This window comes from Bemisia tabaci, chromosome 7, assembly GCF_918797505.1.
Source record: "Bemisia tabaci chromosome 7, PGI_BMITA_v3".
NCBI classification, from domain to species: Eukaryota; Metazoa; Arthropoda; class Insecta; order Hemiptera; family Aleyrodidae; genus Bemisia; species Bemisia tabaci.
In genome coordinates, this window is record NC_092799.1 from 44892035 (window position 1) to 44911722 (window position 19688).

Below are 19688 nucleotides of genomic sequence, written 5' to 3' on the forward strand. Positions count from 1 at the left end.
TTTTTCAGAGAATATGGTTTGTATTTTGATCTATAATTCCTGAAAATTTCAAGGAAAAGTATTCATAATTTTCCTCATAAATAAACCTTTTATCGAAGGAAATTTGGCAACTCTCGAATGTTCATACGGCGTTCCTTATAGCACGGTAAAGTAGGTGTCGGTCTAATTATTCGCGGTTTGATTGGTTAAGTTCCCTCCTACACGCAAGATCCTAGTTTTATCTCATGCGCCGATAATCAGAAAGTCAGTCGGAGCCTATTTCAAACCTTTGAAATTTGTTTTCTGAAATCATGAAAATCAACTCCGTAAATCTCAATTGCTCTTCATAGAGAGGACGATTGCCGAACAAAAATTTACAAAAAGGAACATCCGTTTTCATTTTGAATTTTATTAAAAAATTATATTTCAAAACAACGTGAAATGAACATAGAAAAATATCACGAAAAGACTTACAAGTAACACCAATAAATACTTAGGAAACAGATGAGAAAAAAGAGAGCTGGACAAAGCTATGGATACAGGTGGTGATGCAAGAATCATTCTTGCTTGGCATGACCCACGATGTGGCACTCAATTTACACGTATTAATTTCATACATTCGCATTTTGTACTTTAAAGTCACAAATTCTTCGGTTTCTCTGCGGTATAACTTTTAGTTACAGGCTTATCGATTGCGATGGAAGAGGAGTATTTTACATCATTTTAAAAATCAATTTGAAAATTTGATCCGGAAAGATGTGTATTATGCCCTAACACGGTTTACAAACATGTTCCGTACTATAAATGCACCCAAAAAGATAGTTTTGTTTCCTATATAATGAGTCTAACTTCTTATGTTTAACTCAATCTAAAGTTCATCGGTCAATGTGCATTTATGATTTGAGCAAACAATGATGAGATCTATCCAAACGCCAAGGAAGATGACGTATTTTGAAATACCGAGTGGATAACGTCATCCAAAAAGTTCTTCAAATGTTTGCATAAATTATTCGATATTTTTAATTTTGAACACTGATGACGTTTGAGTTGACATTATCATTCTTTGCTTGTGTGCACGATTCCGAGGGAGAAAACTGAAATCACATTTAAACTATCATTGCTCCAAAGGAAATTTTTCTACGCCAAAATAAAGACTTACTCGCTATTAGTAATATTTCAGTTTTGACAACGGAAGTTTACCTGTCGTAAAGGTCTGCATACACGACTCAAGTCCAAACCAATTCTGATCAAAGTAGACCGGTTGATGATTGATGGTCACTATGCAACAGTCCTCTTTGATCAAAAATGGGCGGGCTGTCAAATTTTGATCAGAATGGAGTGCCACCATTCACCATTGCACGAAACATTTCTGTTAAGTTTTCATTTTAAAACTAAGCAAAGTAATGGAATAAAAACAACGACTCCCGACTTTTCGATGATAATCGGTTCGGGACTTTGATCGTGTATCGAGACTTCAACTAAATTGCTATGGTCGCCGTGGTGGAGAGCAACAGATTTCAGTGAGAATTTCCTTTACGGAGGAGAAATTTATCCTTCCTGTGGCAACAATTTATCTTTTCGGATGCAGCAACTAAACGGCTTTTGTGATAGATGCAACTGACCAATGGGCCACTAGACAAGGTACGAATTTCAGCATTCTGATACATGTTTCTTAATTAAAATTTTACGCAGAATACGACGCGCACAACGAAAATTACCGAAATCAACTCCTTCCGAAGATACTTAATGATTCTTGATGCGTGAATTCAAACCACCCGCTCATGAAAACTCAATGCTCTGCGTGATTCACATCGTGCGCTAAAAATTATCATGACAGTCTCTGCGATATAAAAATCTGGCAACCTCAATCTTGACGCTTTGGCTCAGCTGTAGCAAATTTGTTATAGTTTGAACAACACATGGTGGGAAATGAACATTACTAGATTGAGAAGTTTGTTGAAACCGTTGTAGTGCGGGATTTGGCTCACGTAGAGCTTTGAGTTTCTTGTCAGTTCAAATTCCTCGGAACCAATGTGAAATAAAAACGTTAATATCTTCGTTTGGATTTTGTTTCATTAGTTTTCGTTGCAAAAATCGTGCTTTACGTGAAATTTTGGTTAAGAAACATGTATCAGAATGCTTGAATTCGTACCTTGTCTAGTGGTCCATTGGTACTATAATACTTCGTGAGTGATTTTGGCAAATTTAGAATCGAAAGGGAATTGTTTAAAACAGTTTGATAGGTCAAAGTTGGATGTTTTGAAGGTTTTGCAGAGGGAGGACGTCCTTCTGCACACGTTTTTCTTTTCTTCCGCGGGCTCCACTTTTCGAATGATTCATCTGATTAAAAGTCTCCAAAGCCTGAGCTCCGCTCATCTCATGCACTACTGATGATCTGCTCAACTATCAACAAAACATACCAAAGGATAAATTAGTAACTTCCAGTAGCCTACCTACACTGTTGTGATAGCGAAGAGAGCCGTAAGTGCAAAAATGAAGTTTTGAGAAAACGGGCTCAGAAGCCTCTGACAAGAACATTTTATTGAAAGAAGCCTCCGTTCTTTGTCAAATGGAGAATTTGCAAGGGTCTGAAATTTGATGAATTTCCTGTTTAAGTGGAATCCTCTGAGTGAACTGAACACGAAGATACCCTTGATTCATAAATTGAGCAATTATTAGAGGAGATATGACAAAATAACCGATTCTGCTAAAATACATGTGTTTAAATGGGAAATGCCGCCAGATGACGTCACTAGGCGGCACATTTTCTCACTTTTAAATCAATTTTTCTCCAATTTCCCATGTCAGAAAAAAATTATGAAAAATATTGCGAACTCAGCTCATTAGGCACTTTCAGAAGAAGCAATAAAAAAATTGCGTGCAAATTCTCCATTGCCACTAATCGTCCGGAAGACTCCTAGAAATCGTATGGATGATTAAAAATCGACTGATTTTATGTCCATTACATAAAAAGGGTATTTTTCATTTGCATGCTAGGTTATTGTTAGGCAAGACAGCCGTAAGTGCTATCTTCTGCATGCTTTCGTGGTTGCGTTTTGGACGCACAACAAACACATTTTCAGGTTAGAAATCCACAGATGAGGGCGGCACTTTACTGGAAAGCACTGTTCTCATTGGCTCTCATGCATCTACGGCTGTCTTGAAAAAAAACTGTGTCATTTTTTGTGCACTTACGGCTTTTACATACGTCTCGTTTTCATTGAATTAGGATGAATTTTGCTGCTTTAGCTGTCTCAGTAATTTCATCTAAAAGAGTTTAGACGAATTTTGAAGAAAACTCGATTTCGAAAATTTTGCACTTACAGCTCTCTTCGCTATCACGGCAGCACAGTGCATAATGTTTTACAGCACAGTTGCTAAAACTGACATACAGTGGCGTTTCCTGCGCTTTACTGTTTCTCAAATAAGTTTGAGAGTATTTTTTATTTTTTAATTATTTTTTTTTCTGAATTATTACTGTATTGTAAATTATTGAGGCTTAAATATAAAAAGCAGAGATAATGTTAAAATCGTTAGATTTGAATTTAATGGGCCATGCTTCGAAGCAAGCATTGTCCAATAACAAGACACAAAACTCGAATATGGATAAATATTTGGTGCACAAACACTGTCCCCTGGCCTCCATAAGGAATTGAAGGGAAAATAGTGTGTTTTTGTACTGCCATCGTCCTTCGTGTGAAGTCTACTTCCTATAAGTTTTCAGGCAAAAAACGCCACTGCTTATGTTTACTGTGCTAGGGCTGATATGGACGTTTTTCCACTAAACGAAACCAGAGACAGGTGGGAAAAAAGGGGTGTGCTGCTCGTTAGTCGGGGGCCGTTGCCAATTAATGGGGATCATAAAGCGCCAGTGACCTCAGCGTGGATGACGGGGTCGAGGGGATCGACGTTGTCGCTCTTCAACTCATGAGCCCTGTCCACAAGGCTCTGTCACATATCCATGGCTCATGAGTGCCGCATTCAGCTGGCGCTTGGTTCCGTTTGGTAGAATGTAAAATCCTGCTTTTCAACTTCCCCAAAGGGAATCACGCCCACATTTACATTGTTTCCTATACAGCTTAAGCGAGCACACCCCATCTTTCCCACTCGTCTATAGGTTCGTTGATCAGAAATACGTCCATATATTAATAACAGTTTTGCGAATGTCGTGAGTTTTTAATGTTTTGAAAATCCGTTGCATTGTTCACCCATGTCTTTGGGGCATAGAGTACATAGAGTCGTAATGTAAGTGGGAGAGCTGGCGCCACTTTTAAGCATTTTCCATGTCCCGAATTCCGAGACTCCTGTGTGACGCCGGGTCACTTTTTCGATACATAATCGATTGTTTGCGATACACGGGTACCCGGCCATCCGATGACATCAACAACAACAACAAAGGAGATGGGAATTACCACGTATTCCTTGACCGCCATTTTGGATCGAAAATGTATCGAAAAAGCGACCCGAACTCGGCGCACACCGGGCTCGGAATTCGTCGAGCAGAACATGGCGCCAGCTCTCCCATTTACATTACGACTCTATGTACTCTATGCTTTGGGGACTCTCTTTTCTTATCTTAACGGTTCAGTACTTACTTAGTGGGGGGAAAACGGGAGGGCAGCTCTCAAAATGTATGAATCTGTGTTGAATTTACAATCAACTGTCAATTTGATCCCTTCGACGTTCGCTATAACAAACTGATCACCCCTGGTAGACTCACTTCCGTGTGGAAATTATTCCCTTTCTTCTGCTCATGCTCTCGCTCGCGTCTCTGCAAAAAGCAGAACACCCTCGGTCACATTTCGCCCAGAGAAAGAAAAAATAAACATGAAGAGAGAAGTAGAAGAGAAACATGAAGAGGAAATAGAAGACAAGTTGGTTTTTGCAATCGCTAGCGATAGCAATATTCGTCATGGGAACTTTTGCTTCTGGGATATGAAAATTTTAAGGTAGGTACAGTTCGTTTGTAGTATCTTCAGAATTGAAGGGGCTATGTAATTTTGTGTCGACATCTCTTTTTTAACATTTTTAATTTTTTTTCTTTGCATACAAGAAAGCTGTTATTTACCAATTATTTATTTTCGTTGGATTATGTATGGTTTTTGGAAGTTAACGCATTTAACTTTCAGTTTCGTTTTTTCGGCGTAAAGTATGATATTTTTACTCTACGCATATGCCCGAATACGCATCATAACGACGGTGAAACTACCAAACCACGTATCTCGTTTGCGGTGTTTAAAAATCTCCGCTCACATTTTATTTTTTTGAAGTAGACCAAATCCATATCATTCCTTGAAATTTTCACAGAATTTTCTCCGCACGAAGAGGAAAAATCACGGAAATTTTCAAGACTGGACGTTAAGTAGCTTTTCATTTAAAAAATAAAGTATGACAGGAAGTCTGCGACGTCGCAAACCGAGATACGTGGTTTGGTAGTTTCACCGTCGATAAGTGACCTATGTGCTTCCTAAGTTGCCATTTTTTTCATTCAAATAGATGTAACCGAAATGTTAGATGTGTACTACCTATACTACTTTCATGTCATTGCTTTATTTATTTATTTACTTTTTGCGTAGGTATATATTGTTATTTTTTGCTGAATTTTGGAGAAAATATTGCTTTAAGAACGTGGAATGTAAATTAATTTTATTGAAAAAAGAAAATACCATCATTAATTTGGGCGAACAGAGAAAATATACATCAATATTTGGGTCAACATCTCCCTGATTATATAAAGGATGAATATATTAGTATTTCTGTATCAAAAAACTTAGCTTTTGTCTTCAGAGATACGATGATTCTAGTCCCAGTCAATTTGTTTTATTGAAAAAACAAAAAAACAAAAAATAAATAAAAAAAAAAAAAAACAACTGAAATGTTAGCATACTATTTTCATGTCTTTCTATTTGTATCAATAGGTACTTTTTGCTTAACTTACGAACGTTGAATGCAAATTAACTTTATTGAAAAAAGAAAATAACGTCATTAATTTGGGGGAACATGTGGCTGATTATATGAAGGAGGTATATTCCAGTATTTTTGTTTAACATATTAACTCACGAGAAAATGTTCGTACATTTATCATCTAGTATTAATTATTTTTTGATGATTGGTCTAAAACATTCAATACAACCATTAAAAATTATCTCCCATCGCCGGGTATCGAACTCCCGATCACCTATTGCCCGCACCTTATCAAAAATATGGGGCGCCTCAGTCGACTAGGCTATCACAGATCGGCGAAAGGATGGGAAAAAATAGCATTTAAAAGACTCGGACGATGGGCGGGACTTATCACAAGAGTTGTCCTTGAGCGATTCGGCGATTCGCGTCTTCGTAGCTTCTGGAGAAATGAGCTAAGCGCCTTTCTCTGTGAGACATTGTTTGCCTATGCTATCATGTGTCTCAAGGTTCATATCAGCAGGCATTTGCCATCGCGGCAGTAAGCTGAGGCAATATTTCTGTATTCATGGAATAAATCAATCAATCGAGTTCCGATTTTGGCTCATATATCCGTAACGGGTCCTCCAGAGCAGTTTTCCACCTTGCACAATAGTTATAATTTCTTTATTTCTATTTGTAAAATTTGAGGTGGGATAATGGCGGCTTCTCAAGAGCAACGAGGTAGGCGATCTTTTGCACCAACGAACAGAAAACTGATGGCGAAAAATAACCAATCAGAACCTCCCAAAAAAAAGAATTTGCCTAAAAACGGAACTTCGTGGATCTGCGCAGATTTACCAGTCAGACACGACATCTCAAAGTGGAAAAAAACTCGCTGAAAGCGAATTTTAGCAATCAACACAACTTGACGTAGAGACATGATTGGCTAAAAAATACAACGGTTTTTGATACATCGGAAAATCAACCAAAAATCGGAGACTGGGCGAAACGCTCAAGGTCGCAGAGGTATAGGGAATCCCATAGCGAAAGCAACGGAACGATTGTAATATCATGGGGAACTCCGTTCCCATGACAATACACATGAAGAGAGAAATAGAAGATAAACATGAAGAGAGAAAGAGAAAATAAACATGAGAGAAAGAGAAAATCATAGTTAGAATGACAGGAAAGAAGAGGGCTGGAATGGGGTGAATATAACGCCACCAGTTTTAAATGGACGGAGTTAAACAGAAAGGAACCAAGCCACATCGGGATCGAACCGAGAAAAAGAGGTTTAAAGTTTGGCTCCTGCATAAGACTCAATGTAAAAGATAAACTTCAAGTTCAATTTCTGCAAAATTTGCTCCGAGAAAAACTTTGAATTTTCGGCGATTGATAGTAGAGCAGTGGTTGAGTTCAAAACCTCTCATAACTCAAGTTTTTCAAAAATGTGGGTCGGTTCCTTTCTGCTTAACTCAGTCCAAATATAATCGCTGTGCCAAGAATAATGCAACGCTTTGTTTTGACAGCTAAGGTAGAAGATGTTGAATTGTAGTTTTCACAGCCTCATACATGTTGGATTTACCGAAGTTTGACCGCAGCGGAACTTCAGGGGAAGATTTAGCGGCTCAAGATAAGATTTTATTTTTCTATGAGCATGCAATGAAGTTCAACACCTCGAGGCTGCGCCCTCCCCCTTCCCAATTTCTTAGAAGGATATCCGTTTTTTTTTTTCATATTCCGGGCAATTTTCGATCAATTATAGGAAAGATTTTCAGAAGTAGTAACGTCTGTCGCCCGGTGCCCAATTGAAATGCTATACACATAGGTTAAAAGATGTTGACTTGTTAATTCAGGTTTTGGAAATTCCTTAACTTAAAGTACAAATATGACTTTTGCCAATTTGCTGGATCTGCCAATACCCATACCACTCTGATCACTTTCGGCGAACATATTGCCTATATAATCACACTCGATTTCAAACCGGTACCTCACGGGGGAAAAAAATAATTTAAGGCAATGATTGAATACCTACCGATACAGTTGTGACTGCCGAGCACGACTGCCAGGGCTTTTTTTTGCTAATATGACACTGACGCCACTTTTTTGCTATAGCTGTTGTCACCTGTTGGTAAAAAATAAGCATAAAACCACCATTAACTTCATTGATATGATTTTTTTATCAGTCTAATTGCAGTAACTCAATTGGACACATTTATACTAAATACGTCTATCTGCGTTGGAAGTTTTTAGAAAAGACAATAGTTTAAGGCTGGTAACATACGTTACATGCCCTCTCTTTCCGAAGAATGGGCTAATTTTAAGGGTTTTCTTTTTAAGCTGCATATTCACACATAAGACATTTTTTGGTAATTTATCTGTTAAAAGGCTTGGAGGACAAGGCACGCATAAGTGCAGTTTTTGAAATAATTCAGGTATTCATGAGCTCAATTAAAGCTAGTTTGAAAGCATATTCCATGAAAAATTCACAACTAAAATCCAACCGTAAAGCTTCAAAAAATGAGTTTAAATTTCCTCTCTGACGTAAGGCTCCATGTAATTTTGAAACTTTAAACACGTCTTTCTTCAAATATCAAAAACTGCACTTATCCGCTTTTCTCCTGAGCCCCTTATTTGATAAAATGTGAGTTGTCCAGAACAAGTATGGATATTTTTCTTAGAAGAGGACCCTACTTGCACTTGAATGAATTGTAACAGAAGATTTCAAGGAACATTGTTATCTAATTTTTACGTTAATTAGGTCATATTTTGCCGGAATTAAAAATTATTTGACTGGCCGAGGGGAGCGGGAGCATAAAATCCACATGGCGCAACATTCAAATTTATAGAGGACTTTCTCCATTATCACGGCGGCACAGGCTCGAAGGAATTCAGAATCAAAATCCCTTCACCATACCACGTTTCCTCTGACCTATTTTGATAAAGTCTCTTGACTTTTGAGGCGACCCAAGACAAGGTGACAAAAAATATTTTGATGGTTAGAGTAAAAAAATGCGTAACTCTGATTGCGGCTTTGAAAGTCTCCGCTCATTTTTACCTTAAAGAGAATATAAAACCGGAGTCTTTAAAAGGTTGCACCTAAGATACGATTTTTTTTTACTTGACCATGGATTTGTTAGATATTTTTAATTTGGCCGAAAAACGCGCTGATACTAATGTGATGCGAAACGTGCGTATTCGTCATTTCCATGAACTCAATTTTTCTGTCTTTTGGGTCCTTCTGCTCCCCTGAGTGTGCCCCCAAGTTAGAATTATGGCGACTTAGTTCTCATCGGACGAGGATAAATGAAGCATTTTAATTGAATAATCACCAAAAAAATGTTTTGTATGTAAATGTACAGCTTGAAAAAAAAAATCCTCAAAATCAGCCCATCATCCGACAAAAGGGGGCTTGGGATCCACCTAGAAATGTGCCAGTCCTGTGATTAGAACTATTTTTCTCGGTGACACAAGCGCAGTTTGGACGAATTACTTCCATGAACCGGGGGTAAAGAACAAGTTATAGGTAAGTTATAACAATTTCGCCGGAAGTTCCTCGAACCGCGCTCGTGTGGAGAAGGCCTAAGTTATGGTTCTTTAGCGCCGATGACGTTCCTGTGTCCTCATTTTTCGGCAGCTCTTAAGCTCCACATTCGCCGAATAAAAAGCGAGGGAACTACAGCTGTAAACCTACCTTAAATGTTGCGGATATAAATCAAAACAACTCACCTCTCCATTGCAGAAACAGAAAAGTAGTGCCACGCAGAGGCCCTGTGAACATACATCAAATAAAATGTTTTAGTGGACGTACGCACAAGAAAAATTACTTTGGTTACATGGACCGATCTTCAGTGTATACGGAACTTCAACGTTGTCGGTAATGTTGGTCCTGGTAATGAAACCAGGTTTTTTGAGGTGTTAAACAAAACGGACATAAAGTAGAATCCCGATTTTACACAGAAATTGGGACCAGAGCTATCGGGGAGAGTAAAAAAAAACGCGGATAATCCGAGCCTAGGAACTGTAGACCAAAAAAATAATGTATAAGTTGTTTTTCTGCATTTAGTACAGGGCCTGGATTCAGATTGCCAGACAAATTGAAAAATAAACCAGCCCCATGAAGAAGGAGACTAAATGACTTTTGACCACCTGGACTGTCATTGTCCGTTTGATCGTCTCTTCTTTTCATCCAAGATAATAAAATGTCAGTGCCCCAGACGACTGCGTTCAATTTGACTGCGGACAACAGGGGTGTTCTGCCATATCTCATATAAGGTAGGATAGAATTAAATAGCTGAGCAAAAGACTGGCGATTAAACCCTACTTTTAAGCATTACAAGTATCGCTAATTATGAATGTGACTGAAACAGATTTTGACAAAGAACTGGCCGAATTTTCATAAGAGTATACCTCATAAATTACAAGAGTAAGGGTAAACTTGTCGTAGAATAGAATACTCTAAATTTTTTAGGAAATGGATAAAAGTGAGTCTTAATTAAAAGTAATGATTTATTTTCAGATTCTTGCACAGTTATAGTCCTAGACTCCAATGTGGAGTTAAAACGCGAAGATGAATTATCTGGTCCTCGATTGTCTTACCCCTTCACTGAAAACAAAGTTACGGCCTACGAGTTTAGACATACCGTCCGTTCCGAGCTCAGAGGCGGAAAGTTACGGGTGCTGGAGCCGTAGCTTCGATTGCTCAGGGTACTACGCCCGGCATGCGGACGGTATATTTATGTAGCCCGTGAATACGGCTCCCAGTGCCGGCGTTTTTTTCCCCCCAGCATATAGAAAAGCCTCAATCGGCTGAGGAAAGCAAACCTCATAAAATGGTGCTATATGATGAAAAATAGGAATGTAGAACGTTCCAATTTCCGAAATTTCGCTTTTCCTTTGAAGTTGGGTTTGAAAATAAGGGACATCGTGTAAGAAAAAAATAATGAATGGAGGTAATTTTGCAAAAGTGCAGCACGGAAAATGACAACGTTGGATTCGCTGCAAATATAATTACAGTGAATGAAACTTGTAACGATTCAACTCATGTGTGACGATCGTAAATCAATGTGGGAGCGGAAACATAGCTTGGCTTGTGCTTCGCAGCAATATTTTCAAATTAGACGGGCGGAGCGCCATTCAAAACCGGTAAAAAGCTGCTTCGGGTCTCATTCAACATCGTTGTCTTCGGATTTATCGCTTTTGTTTTTATCCTCGAAATATCGTCGAAGAAAATCTACGGCTTCACAAGTGTGTGCTTCGGAACGGGGTGCATTGATCGCACGGATCTTCTGTAAGAGGCTTACTCGCCGCGGAGGAAAATACGATGTTAGTGGTTATTACTGACGTGCTAAGGAAATACGCCGTATGCGCCATCAGGTGTTGCCAAATTTATTTCGAAAAATCACGAATTTTCAGTAAAATTTATGAATATCTTTTATCCGAAAAGTCCGAAGTCCGAAAATTTCACGGAAAAATATTCTTAACTTTCTTCAAAAATAATTATTTTTGAGAGGTAATTTGACAACTCTCGAATGTTTATACGGCGTTCTTTCTTGTTAGCGTGGCAGATTAGGGGGCGTTTAAGTATTACGCATGCAGGGAATTTTCACGGATACAAATTTTCTGTTGAATCAGTGGGAATTATAATTAATAATATGTCGATAGATATTATAATTAATTGTTAATAACTTGTGCTCTGCGCATACCGATGACGAAAATGGTTGATTATGGGACATTTCGTTAGGGATTTTTTGTCCGCGCACCTGTTTTTTCCAGTAATTTACGTCCACGCGTTTTTTCGGCACGGGAGTTTTTGGTCCACGTGCCAGTTAAGACCCAAAGTTGATTGGCCCACATGTAAATACAAACGACAATTGCTCACGACGTTTTTGGATGAAAATGTATGTCTTGGAAGAATGAAGGTTTGCTTGTTTTTTTGTTTTGTCTGTTTGGTCCAACGGAGAATAATATATAGTTGAGAGTTTTGGTAAAAATGGGGGAGCGTCAATTCCATGAGACAAAATTCACTAAAACTCTCTACACCTCTTTGGTGTAACAGGGCTTAATTATCTTTCAAGAAATTCCCACCTTGTTATACCTGTACCGGATAAACCTCTATATTTGCCTCAGCTAAAGGCTCTTAGATTTTTCCTGTGTACGATAAGTATCTTGTTTTATTTTGCGAGGAAAGATCTGTACTTTTAAAGGATGCCTGTCATTCTTAATACGTTCAATTTCGTATAATACTGTACAACACCTCTGTTGTGAAATAGTTGCTTCAGGCGCCAACGCACGGCAGGCGGTCGGTCAGCGCGACATTGGCGCCTACAAACCTAAGTGGATACTTCAAGCATTGTGCAATGCGTGAAGTATCCACTTAGGTTTGTAGGCGCCAGTGAGCCTCTCGCGCTGGCAGCACGCCGCTCCGCTCTGTTAGGCTGTAATATTTATACTCGCATAGTCAGCGTTTTTTAACTCATGATTTTGAAATTTTTGCACACTCTGCATTAATTATTTTCATTCAAATTGATGGGAAAAAAATATGTATCAATTTATCAAAGGAGAATAATAATATAATGTGTGTTTTTTTAAATATTGGTGGTCCCGTGTCACTGTTGCTTATTTTACGTGTGGGCGTAAACTACTGGACAAAAAAGGTACTCGGACAAAAAATCGTTGACAAAATGTCCTGAACCCAAATGGTTCGAATTTTGATGATGATTGTAGAAATTTTTTCCCATTAATTTTTGGGCAATGATGACGAGATTTTTCAGCAAGAAAAATTGTTGACTACCAGTTTATCAAAATACTAAAACAGTCCACTTTTAGGCACTAATATCCAGTTTGTTTCCTGAATAGTTTCAAGAGCCAACATCGTTATGAGGATGACAAATTTTGGTTGTTTTCCTCTACTCTAGATGAAAAGTCTTCATTGCATTCATCAAGTTTCAGTCAGAGAAGTTAGCTCATGTCTTGCTGCACAACGTAGGTTGAAGGAGCAACCACGATGTGTTACTGGGGATCTTTCCCGATTTCGGGACCTAACCTTTGCCCTTCTATAGGATGCTTTGAGCAAACTTCGGCTCCATTATCCTATCCAGTTCAATTTGATCATATCGCACCATCGCGATACCGGCGCACAGTGGATCGAGTCGATCAGAGAGAACGGACTTGATTTTTTCGACTAAAACTGCACTTTTGATGTTTAATTCATCACATTATAATTTCGAAGTTGTGCTTCTAAAAGAAACTTTCACGAGGCGACCAATGGAACCACTTTTAAAATATCAAAGTTTCGTATAATCGGAGTATTTTCATTTTAATTTTCATTTTAATTTTTGATATTTATATATAAGGTGAGTATAATCTATAGATAGAAAAATTAAAACATAGAATGAGTTTAACAAATTTTATCTTAGAATTACTCCATATTATTTCGATACCATTGAATTTTAGCTTACTTAAGTTGAGCTCAAATTTAGTGGCTTTTTTTGTTTTAAAAAAAAGTCGTAACTTTTAAAGCTTCCAAATTTGGTCCGACCTCCCCCACTGACTCCATCCACTGTGCGGTGCGCTGCAATAATCTCATTTATCCGCGACTCAGCTTCGAGGGGAATGAGTGATGGTAGGCCTGTACGCTGCCGTGTCAGGAAGATGGTCGTATGAACATTCGAAGGTTGGCAAACTTTCTTATATAAATATTTCTCTTTAGAGAAAGTTACGAATACTTTTACTTGACATTTTCAGATACGTTAGATTGAATCGCCGACAAAATTTTCTAAGAATTTGAAGCAAAATATACGCACGCTTCTCAGGAAATTTGTGTTTTATCAACAAAAATTTGGCAACACCCAGAGGCTCATACGGCGTTCTTTCTGAGCACGGCAGTATGGAAGTATGTTGAGGCTGACTCGTGTACAAAGGAGAAGCTTTTGTGATAGAACCGGGAATGAATTTCATCTATACAAGGTGAGTGCATAACCTAAACCTTGCTTTCAAACATATTTTCTGCTCCCTCTTTGTCGGGAATATTCTAGGACCTTTTCCAGGTTTTTATTTCCTTTCAGACGGATCAAAAAGAAGGAGCTATTTTTCTTGTTTACCTAAGCCGAGAATAGATGTTCGATCTGTTTAACTAAATAAAACCCTCAGTTGGGGAAAAATCTGACCAGAGAGCGTATAAGAATTGCGATGATGCTAAGAATTATTACTTTGAGCGTTTCAAGAACTCTGCCATGTCTTTCCCTCAAAATAAGCTCTAAATTTTCCCCTCATTTTTCTGTGAAAATAATACTATTATAAGATAATTGATTTTTCTGCAAACGGCGTGTAAACTGCACAATTTTATAGGACATTTTACCGTTGGTGTCCACAGTAATAATAAGAGGCACACGAATTTGCAACGATGAATTTGACAGACAAATTGTACAATGATTTGATGTCATTCTTCATGACCAGAGCTAAAGTGTATTAAAAAAGTAATTCATTATCATTAAGTGATAGACCCGTAAGCTACCTCGAGTTACAAAATTAACAAAACCTTACCTCCAATTACGGTGGTAAAGTACCGCAAGTAAGGAGGTTTTCGGAAAAAGGGCACATGGCAAAAATTTGCGTTTGAAGTTTTAATCATTACTCTAAGGCCACTGACAGTGACTCTCGTTTGAAATCTGAAGTCTAAGCTACGATGAAAGGTACCATCAGTGGCCAGAGATTAATGATGGAAACTTAAAAATGTATTTTTCTCAAACGCTACTTTTTGCTATGTGCCCTTTTTCCGGAAAGCTCCTCAATTCAGAGCCATTAAGGAAACACGATGTAAAATTTCGAACCGACGGAATAAAATTTTCAGGCCACTGTCTTGTTTTATGGTTTGTTTTTTGTTTTTGTTTTTTTTTCAAGAGGGAAATTGGTCAAGGTTATACAGCTTTTCAGTCGAAAGTGATAGCAAATCGATTGATCTAGTTTGGATAGCGATATGAGAAACTTACTTGACATGATGTGACCAAGGCAGAGATGATTTGGTAGGTCGGCTCCCAGGCGTTGCCCTGTTCGGGCCGAAAAGGCATGACGATGTACTGGAGACCCAGAAGTGGTATCAGGATAAACGTAGCTCTCACAGCCTTCTTGAAACGACCGGATGGTACTCCTGGGGCTCCGGAAACCGTATTTCTTCTACTCCTGCAATTATAATGATCGGATGAATCACTGCGAGATTCTTGTGTAAAATTCAAACTTAATATCCGTAACGCGCTAAATATTGGATTTTTCGACCCCTTCTGACGCTTTCGCAACGTTGGTACCTCATCATTTAACATGCAAAAACAAAATGGGTGACAATGGAGATGTTGCATGTGTGAGGAATTTGCGATTTGACTGTTGATTCTTACGTAAAAGTTCGCGAGAAATACGATGGTGCTACTGGTTTTCTCTTAAATTATCTCCTAAGCTCAAAAAAAGCTCTCAAAGTGAGGCCAAAATGGAGGGGATATCCCGCCCTACCCTGAGAGTCCACCTCTACATCAAGACAAACTCTCCATGCAAAGATAGGGAGCAAATACATTAGCAGGGTTGCCGTGTTTTCAGTTTTGGAGTCCCCAAATAAAGTGGCAACCTTGCTAATGTATTTCCTCCCTATCTTTGCATGGAGAGTTTGACTTGGTGTAGAGGTGGACTTTCAAGATAGCGTGGGATATCCCCTCCATTTTGGCCTCAACTTGAGAGATGATTTCAGAGAAATCCAGTGGCACCATCGTGCATGTTTCTCGCGAACTTTTACATAAGAATCAACAGTCAAATCGCAAATCCCTCACACATGCAACATCTCTATCTCTTCGACCCACCTTACCTTTAGAACGTTACGTACTTTATGAGCGACTCTTTTCCACGAGTCAAGCAATCATGCCGATAATGGCACTGTCGTGATAGCGAAGAGAGCAGTAATTATAATTCTGTATGAGCTATGATTAGCACATGCTTTTATGTGTCTTGAGGTTTATCTCAGCATGCACTTACTGCTCTCTTCGCTATCACGGCAGGGCACTTAATACATGGACGGAAAATTACTAAAACTTCTTTCCATCTACGTAGTATAGAAAACATTTAATATTTAGAACTGGGATGGAAATGAATGAGCAACTTACATCCTGAATCTGAAGGAAGCGTTTCTCTCCTTAACTGAACACTGTGGACTTTGAATTTGAGCAGCTGGTAGTTTTGTTAAAAGAAGACGGACTATGTTTATCAAAAATATAAGATTAGCTATCATAGAGGCACAGACAGGTCCCGACAATGTCCACGAGTAAAGTGATTCATTGATCCAACAACTATTCAAATAAAACAAGAACAAATTCGATTTAAAACAAATGCTGACAAAAGAAAATGTATTCGTTTGACATTTATTCATCTGTTGGCATGGAATTACTCGAAATTGTATGAAGTAATCAAAGTCATCATGTGAAGTAGTATTTTTTTCCACGTCCCTAGAAACAGGGCCAAGAGAATGATTCAAAAGTCACGGATTAGCGATTTTGGTATAAAATAAGATATACACTAAAGTGTTGAAACCTATACAAGTAATGTTTGTAATAACTTGCATCATATTTGCGACTGATTTTGCTTTTATTTTAATTTACTTATTTTCAAGATTTAACATGATACATAAAACCTAGCCGTTAAATCTCGAGTTTTTCTTCCATCGGCTTTTCGCATTTTTTACATGCAGATGAGTTGAGAAGAGAAATGTTTACATAACCAATAGCACCGTCATTGATGCAATGATTACATTTTTAATTTTTTTTTCTAAAGAGTTATAAAAATTTTCCCCCAGGATCCGCAACTAAGAATGATTTCAGATGTCCTCCATCAAAACAACAGATATTGTATGTATTTTCTTGGTATTCCATAATTCCTCTAGTTCTGAATGATACCTACGAGTAAAACCTTGTTAAACATCATCGTATTTTGCTCCAATAAATAATCGGCGTACAGATTAATTATTTACGGCATTTAATTCTTCGAAAAGCTTCAACAAATCTTTCCAGGGTTAATTCAGCGCTAAACAGAAGCACAATGTACTGTTTTTAATTTGATTTTTCAAAATTCAACGACCCTGAAATAATTCTTGCTGTGAGTTCTTGGCTGAACAAACTGCAGTGGGAATACAAATGGCGTAGCATGCAAATTATCTGTCAACTCTTGAATAAACCACTTAGCATCGAATTATAAGGTCTCTCGAGGACGCACTGCGTTTGAAGGGGCGCCCACGACGGGAGAAGGACGTCAGAATAGCCTCGCTTTTCTGGCCAATTATAATTTCTCAGAGATGCACTACCATTTTTGTCTCTTGGGGTTCATTTTTATTCTCGAGACGGGTGGTTAGAATTGTCCTGGTGGGTGAATGTATTTTTACTTTCGCAACAAGTTTTTCAACCACAACAATTGAAAAATTCAATTGTGACTTCAAATCCGTGACCTGCTCAATAATAAATGCAGCATGGTCAAGCAAACGGCTACCAAAAACAATGAAATCAGTGGCTAGTCGTGAATGATCGATCGATATTTCCCCATTTGAATGCTATGGTAAAGAATTGATTGTTAAGGTGCCCATTGCGAAGGATCCTGTTTATCGATCCTATTCCATAGGTTTAAATGACAGATCAATCATTGTATATCGCAAACCACACCACGCCACTGAATGAAACAGAACACATGCTGATACCAATCTTGAAACTTGCATGACCACATCTTATTACGAACGTATTCCTGCCAGTTAGATTTGGCCGATCATTTTTAGTGTATTTTCCGAAGAAAATCCACTATTGCATTCTCCCATGGTGTCGGACCCAGCCCTGAAACATTGTGAAGAGCACCGATCACGGGTCGTAGATCACGAAGTATATGCCATTCAAATTCATGTATCTATTCATAAGTATTGAGATAAAAATTACTGTATAGTCTCCTCGCGGAGGGAAGATCTGAAAAATGCGTAGAGTGTGACCAGGACAGCGGGAATGCCCCATCCGATAATGTACAAAATGGGCATCACCAGAGACTCTGTCATAAAAGTCACCACCAGAAGAGTATACAGGTAAACGCCCTCACAGAACATCCAGAAATATGTGGCCACGAGGAAATATTGCACCATTATATGGAGTATTTGGCACCCGAGCTGAAAACAGGAGTAAATAGGTGTTAAGATAATCATTTGTTAACCACATACAATCAAGGACAGTTAAAATTTAATGAGGAGCTTCAATTTGTTTTATTTATTTGTCGATAAATGTGCCCATGACCCACTCACGCTTTCCACTCTTTTCGTATTCAATTCCAACTTTTTCCGTCATGCTTTGAAATCTGACAGTAACATTTCCATCTCTTCTAAGGGTTTTTTTTTTTTTAGACTGTGGAAGCGATAAAACTTAGGACTCATGAAATACAAATGCGCAATAATCTCTCCAGAGACATGGAAATATGGACGTGTGAAAAATACATATTTTCTCAACGAACGAGATAAAATTTTATAAATACATGATAACTAAAACATTTTTTGAAGGCTCCGTGACAAGAAAATCTTGCAATAAATTGCTAGAGTCCGTTTCAGATTACTTTTCCACTTTTGTTGTATGTAATTCCCAATCGCGCGCATACAATCAAAGAGGGAAAGTAATCTGAAACGGGCAGTAACTTCATTAGGTTCAGGTGAACTGAATTGCCTTCGCACATTGCGTGTTACACGATTGATAACGACTGTCTAAATATATTCGTCCGTGAAATCTGATTAAATCTAATCCTGGTCCTAGGTGGTGATCTGGTGAATCTAATTCTGTTTAGAAACAACTGATTTTCAAAACTTCAAAGTTTTGTTGAAGAGCTTGTCGCTGAAAATGAATTAATTTAATTTACAAATGACAAATTTCACGATCCTTTAATGCTGATTCTTTGTTTTTTGTTGTGTCACCACAGAAGAAGAAATCAGAGATATGTCTATGAATCATGAGTCGGACATTATCAGTGTTCGAAACTCACCTTTGAGTTTGAGGAGCCATCTGGCGCATCCAAGCCCGATTTTTAAGCGCCATTGAAGATTTTTTAGGGGTCAAATTGACTTGTTGCCTATATGTTACTGCACATTTCGTGAAAAGTTAGACGCAAGATGTTTTCGTAACAGAATTAGTAAGTAGCTGTAATTTGGGGAAAACAAAAGCACTAAGAATGAAATCGTGAGGAATAGAAAAAGTAAGCTTTCACTTGTAGTGCTGAAAATTCCGAGTTTTTTAAATTCAAATAGATTTGTTTTTCTTTCTTTATGTGACTTCCTATGAAAATCCAGATTTTTAGGGGTCACGTTGGCGCAGATCCTTCATTTTAAAGGCGCCATGGCCGAATTCTTAGGCGCATTTGGCGCGTTGGCGCCTGTGAGTTTCAAACACTGGACATTATTCACAGAACTCACCCCATTAGCCATGAGGACAGGCAAGTTATCCACCACTGCTTCGTACCATAGCAACCACAAAATATTATTCACAGCCAGAGAGATAAAGAGGTTTTTGTGGATTTGTATCCTCGTACATGTCAAGGATCTGGAACAAATCACCGGAGGAAAAATCAACATTATGATAAAAAAACAATACCAAGCATCAGCATTTCCTAAAAAAAACAAAAAAACTTATGCGATCCACCTGGGGGACCATAATTTTCATCTTTGCATCATCCACCTGCGCTAAGTCGCTAAGTCGAGGAAAGCTGTGTCTCTTCTTAACTCTTCCCTTCAAAGGAGGCTTATAGAATTTCAATTAAGTTGTCAGTCATTTTCTGGGTTGTATAGG

The 19688-nt window shown here is 38.2% G+C and overlaps 1 protein-coding gene across 3 annotated transcripts in view; it reads right to left on the reverse strand.

Moving 5' to 3' along the window:
- Positions 1-368: 368 nt before the first annotated feature.
- Positions 369-19688, reverse strand: part of LOC109039742 (calcitonin gene-related peptide type 1 receptor) — a 164117-nt gene continuing 144797 nt past the window's right edge. For 2 of the 3 annotated variants that reach the window (XM_072302231.1, XM_072302230.1), the window contains exons 8-14: positions 19316-19442; positions 17811-18031; positions 16005-16187; positions 14853-15042; positions 9592-9633; positions 7898-7987; positions 369-2382 (exon numbers count right to left, since the gene is read on the reverse strand). In XM_072302231.1, the coding sequence (XP_072158332.1) occupies positions 2224-2382; positions 7898-7987; positions 9592-9633; positions 14853-15042; positions 16005-16187; positions 17811-18031; positions 19316-19442 (1012 nt within the window). In that variant the 3' untranslated portion in view covers positions 369-2223. Of the gene's footprint in view, positions 2383-4574; positions 4751-7897; positions 7988-9591; positions 9634-14852; positions 15043-16004; positions 16188-17810; positions 18032-19315; positions 19443-19688 lie in introns of all 3 variants that reach the window. The other variant, XR_011900195.1, reaches the window with a different exon arrangement.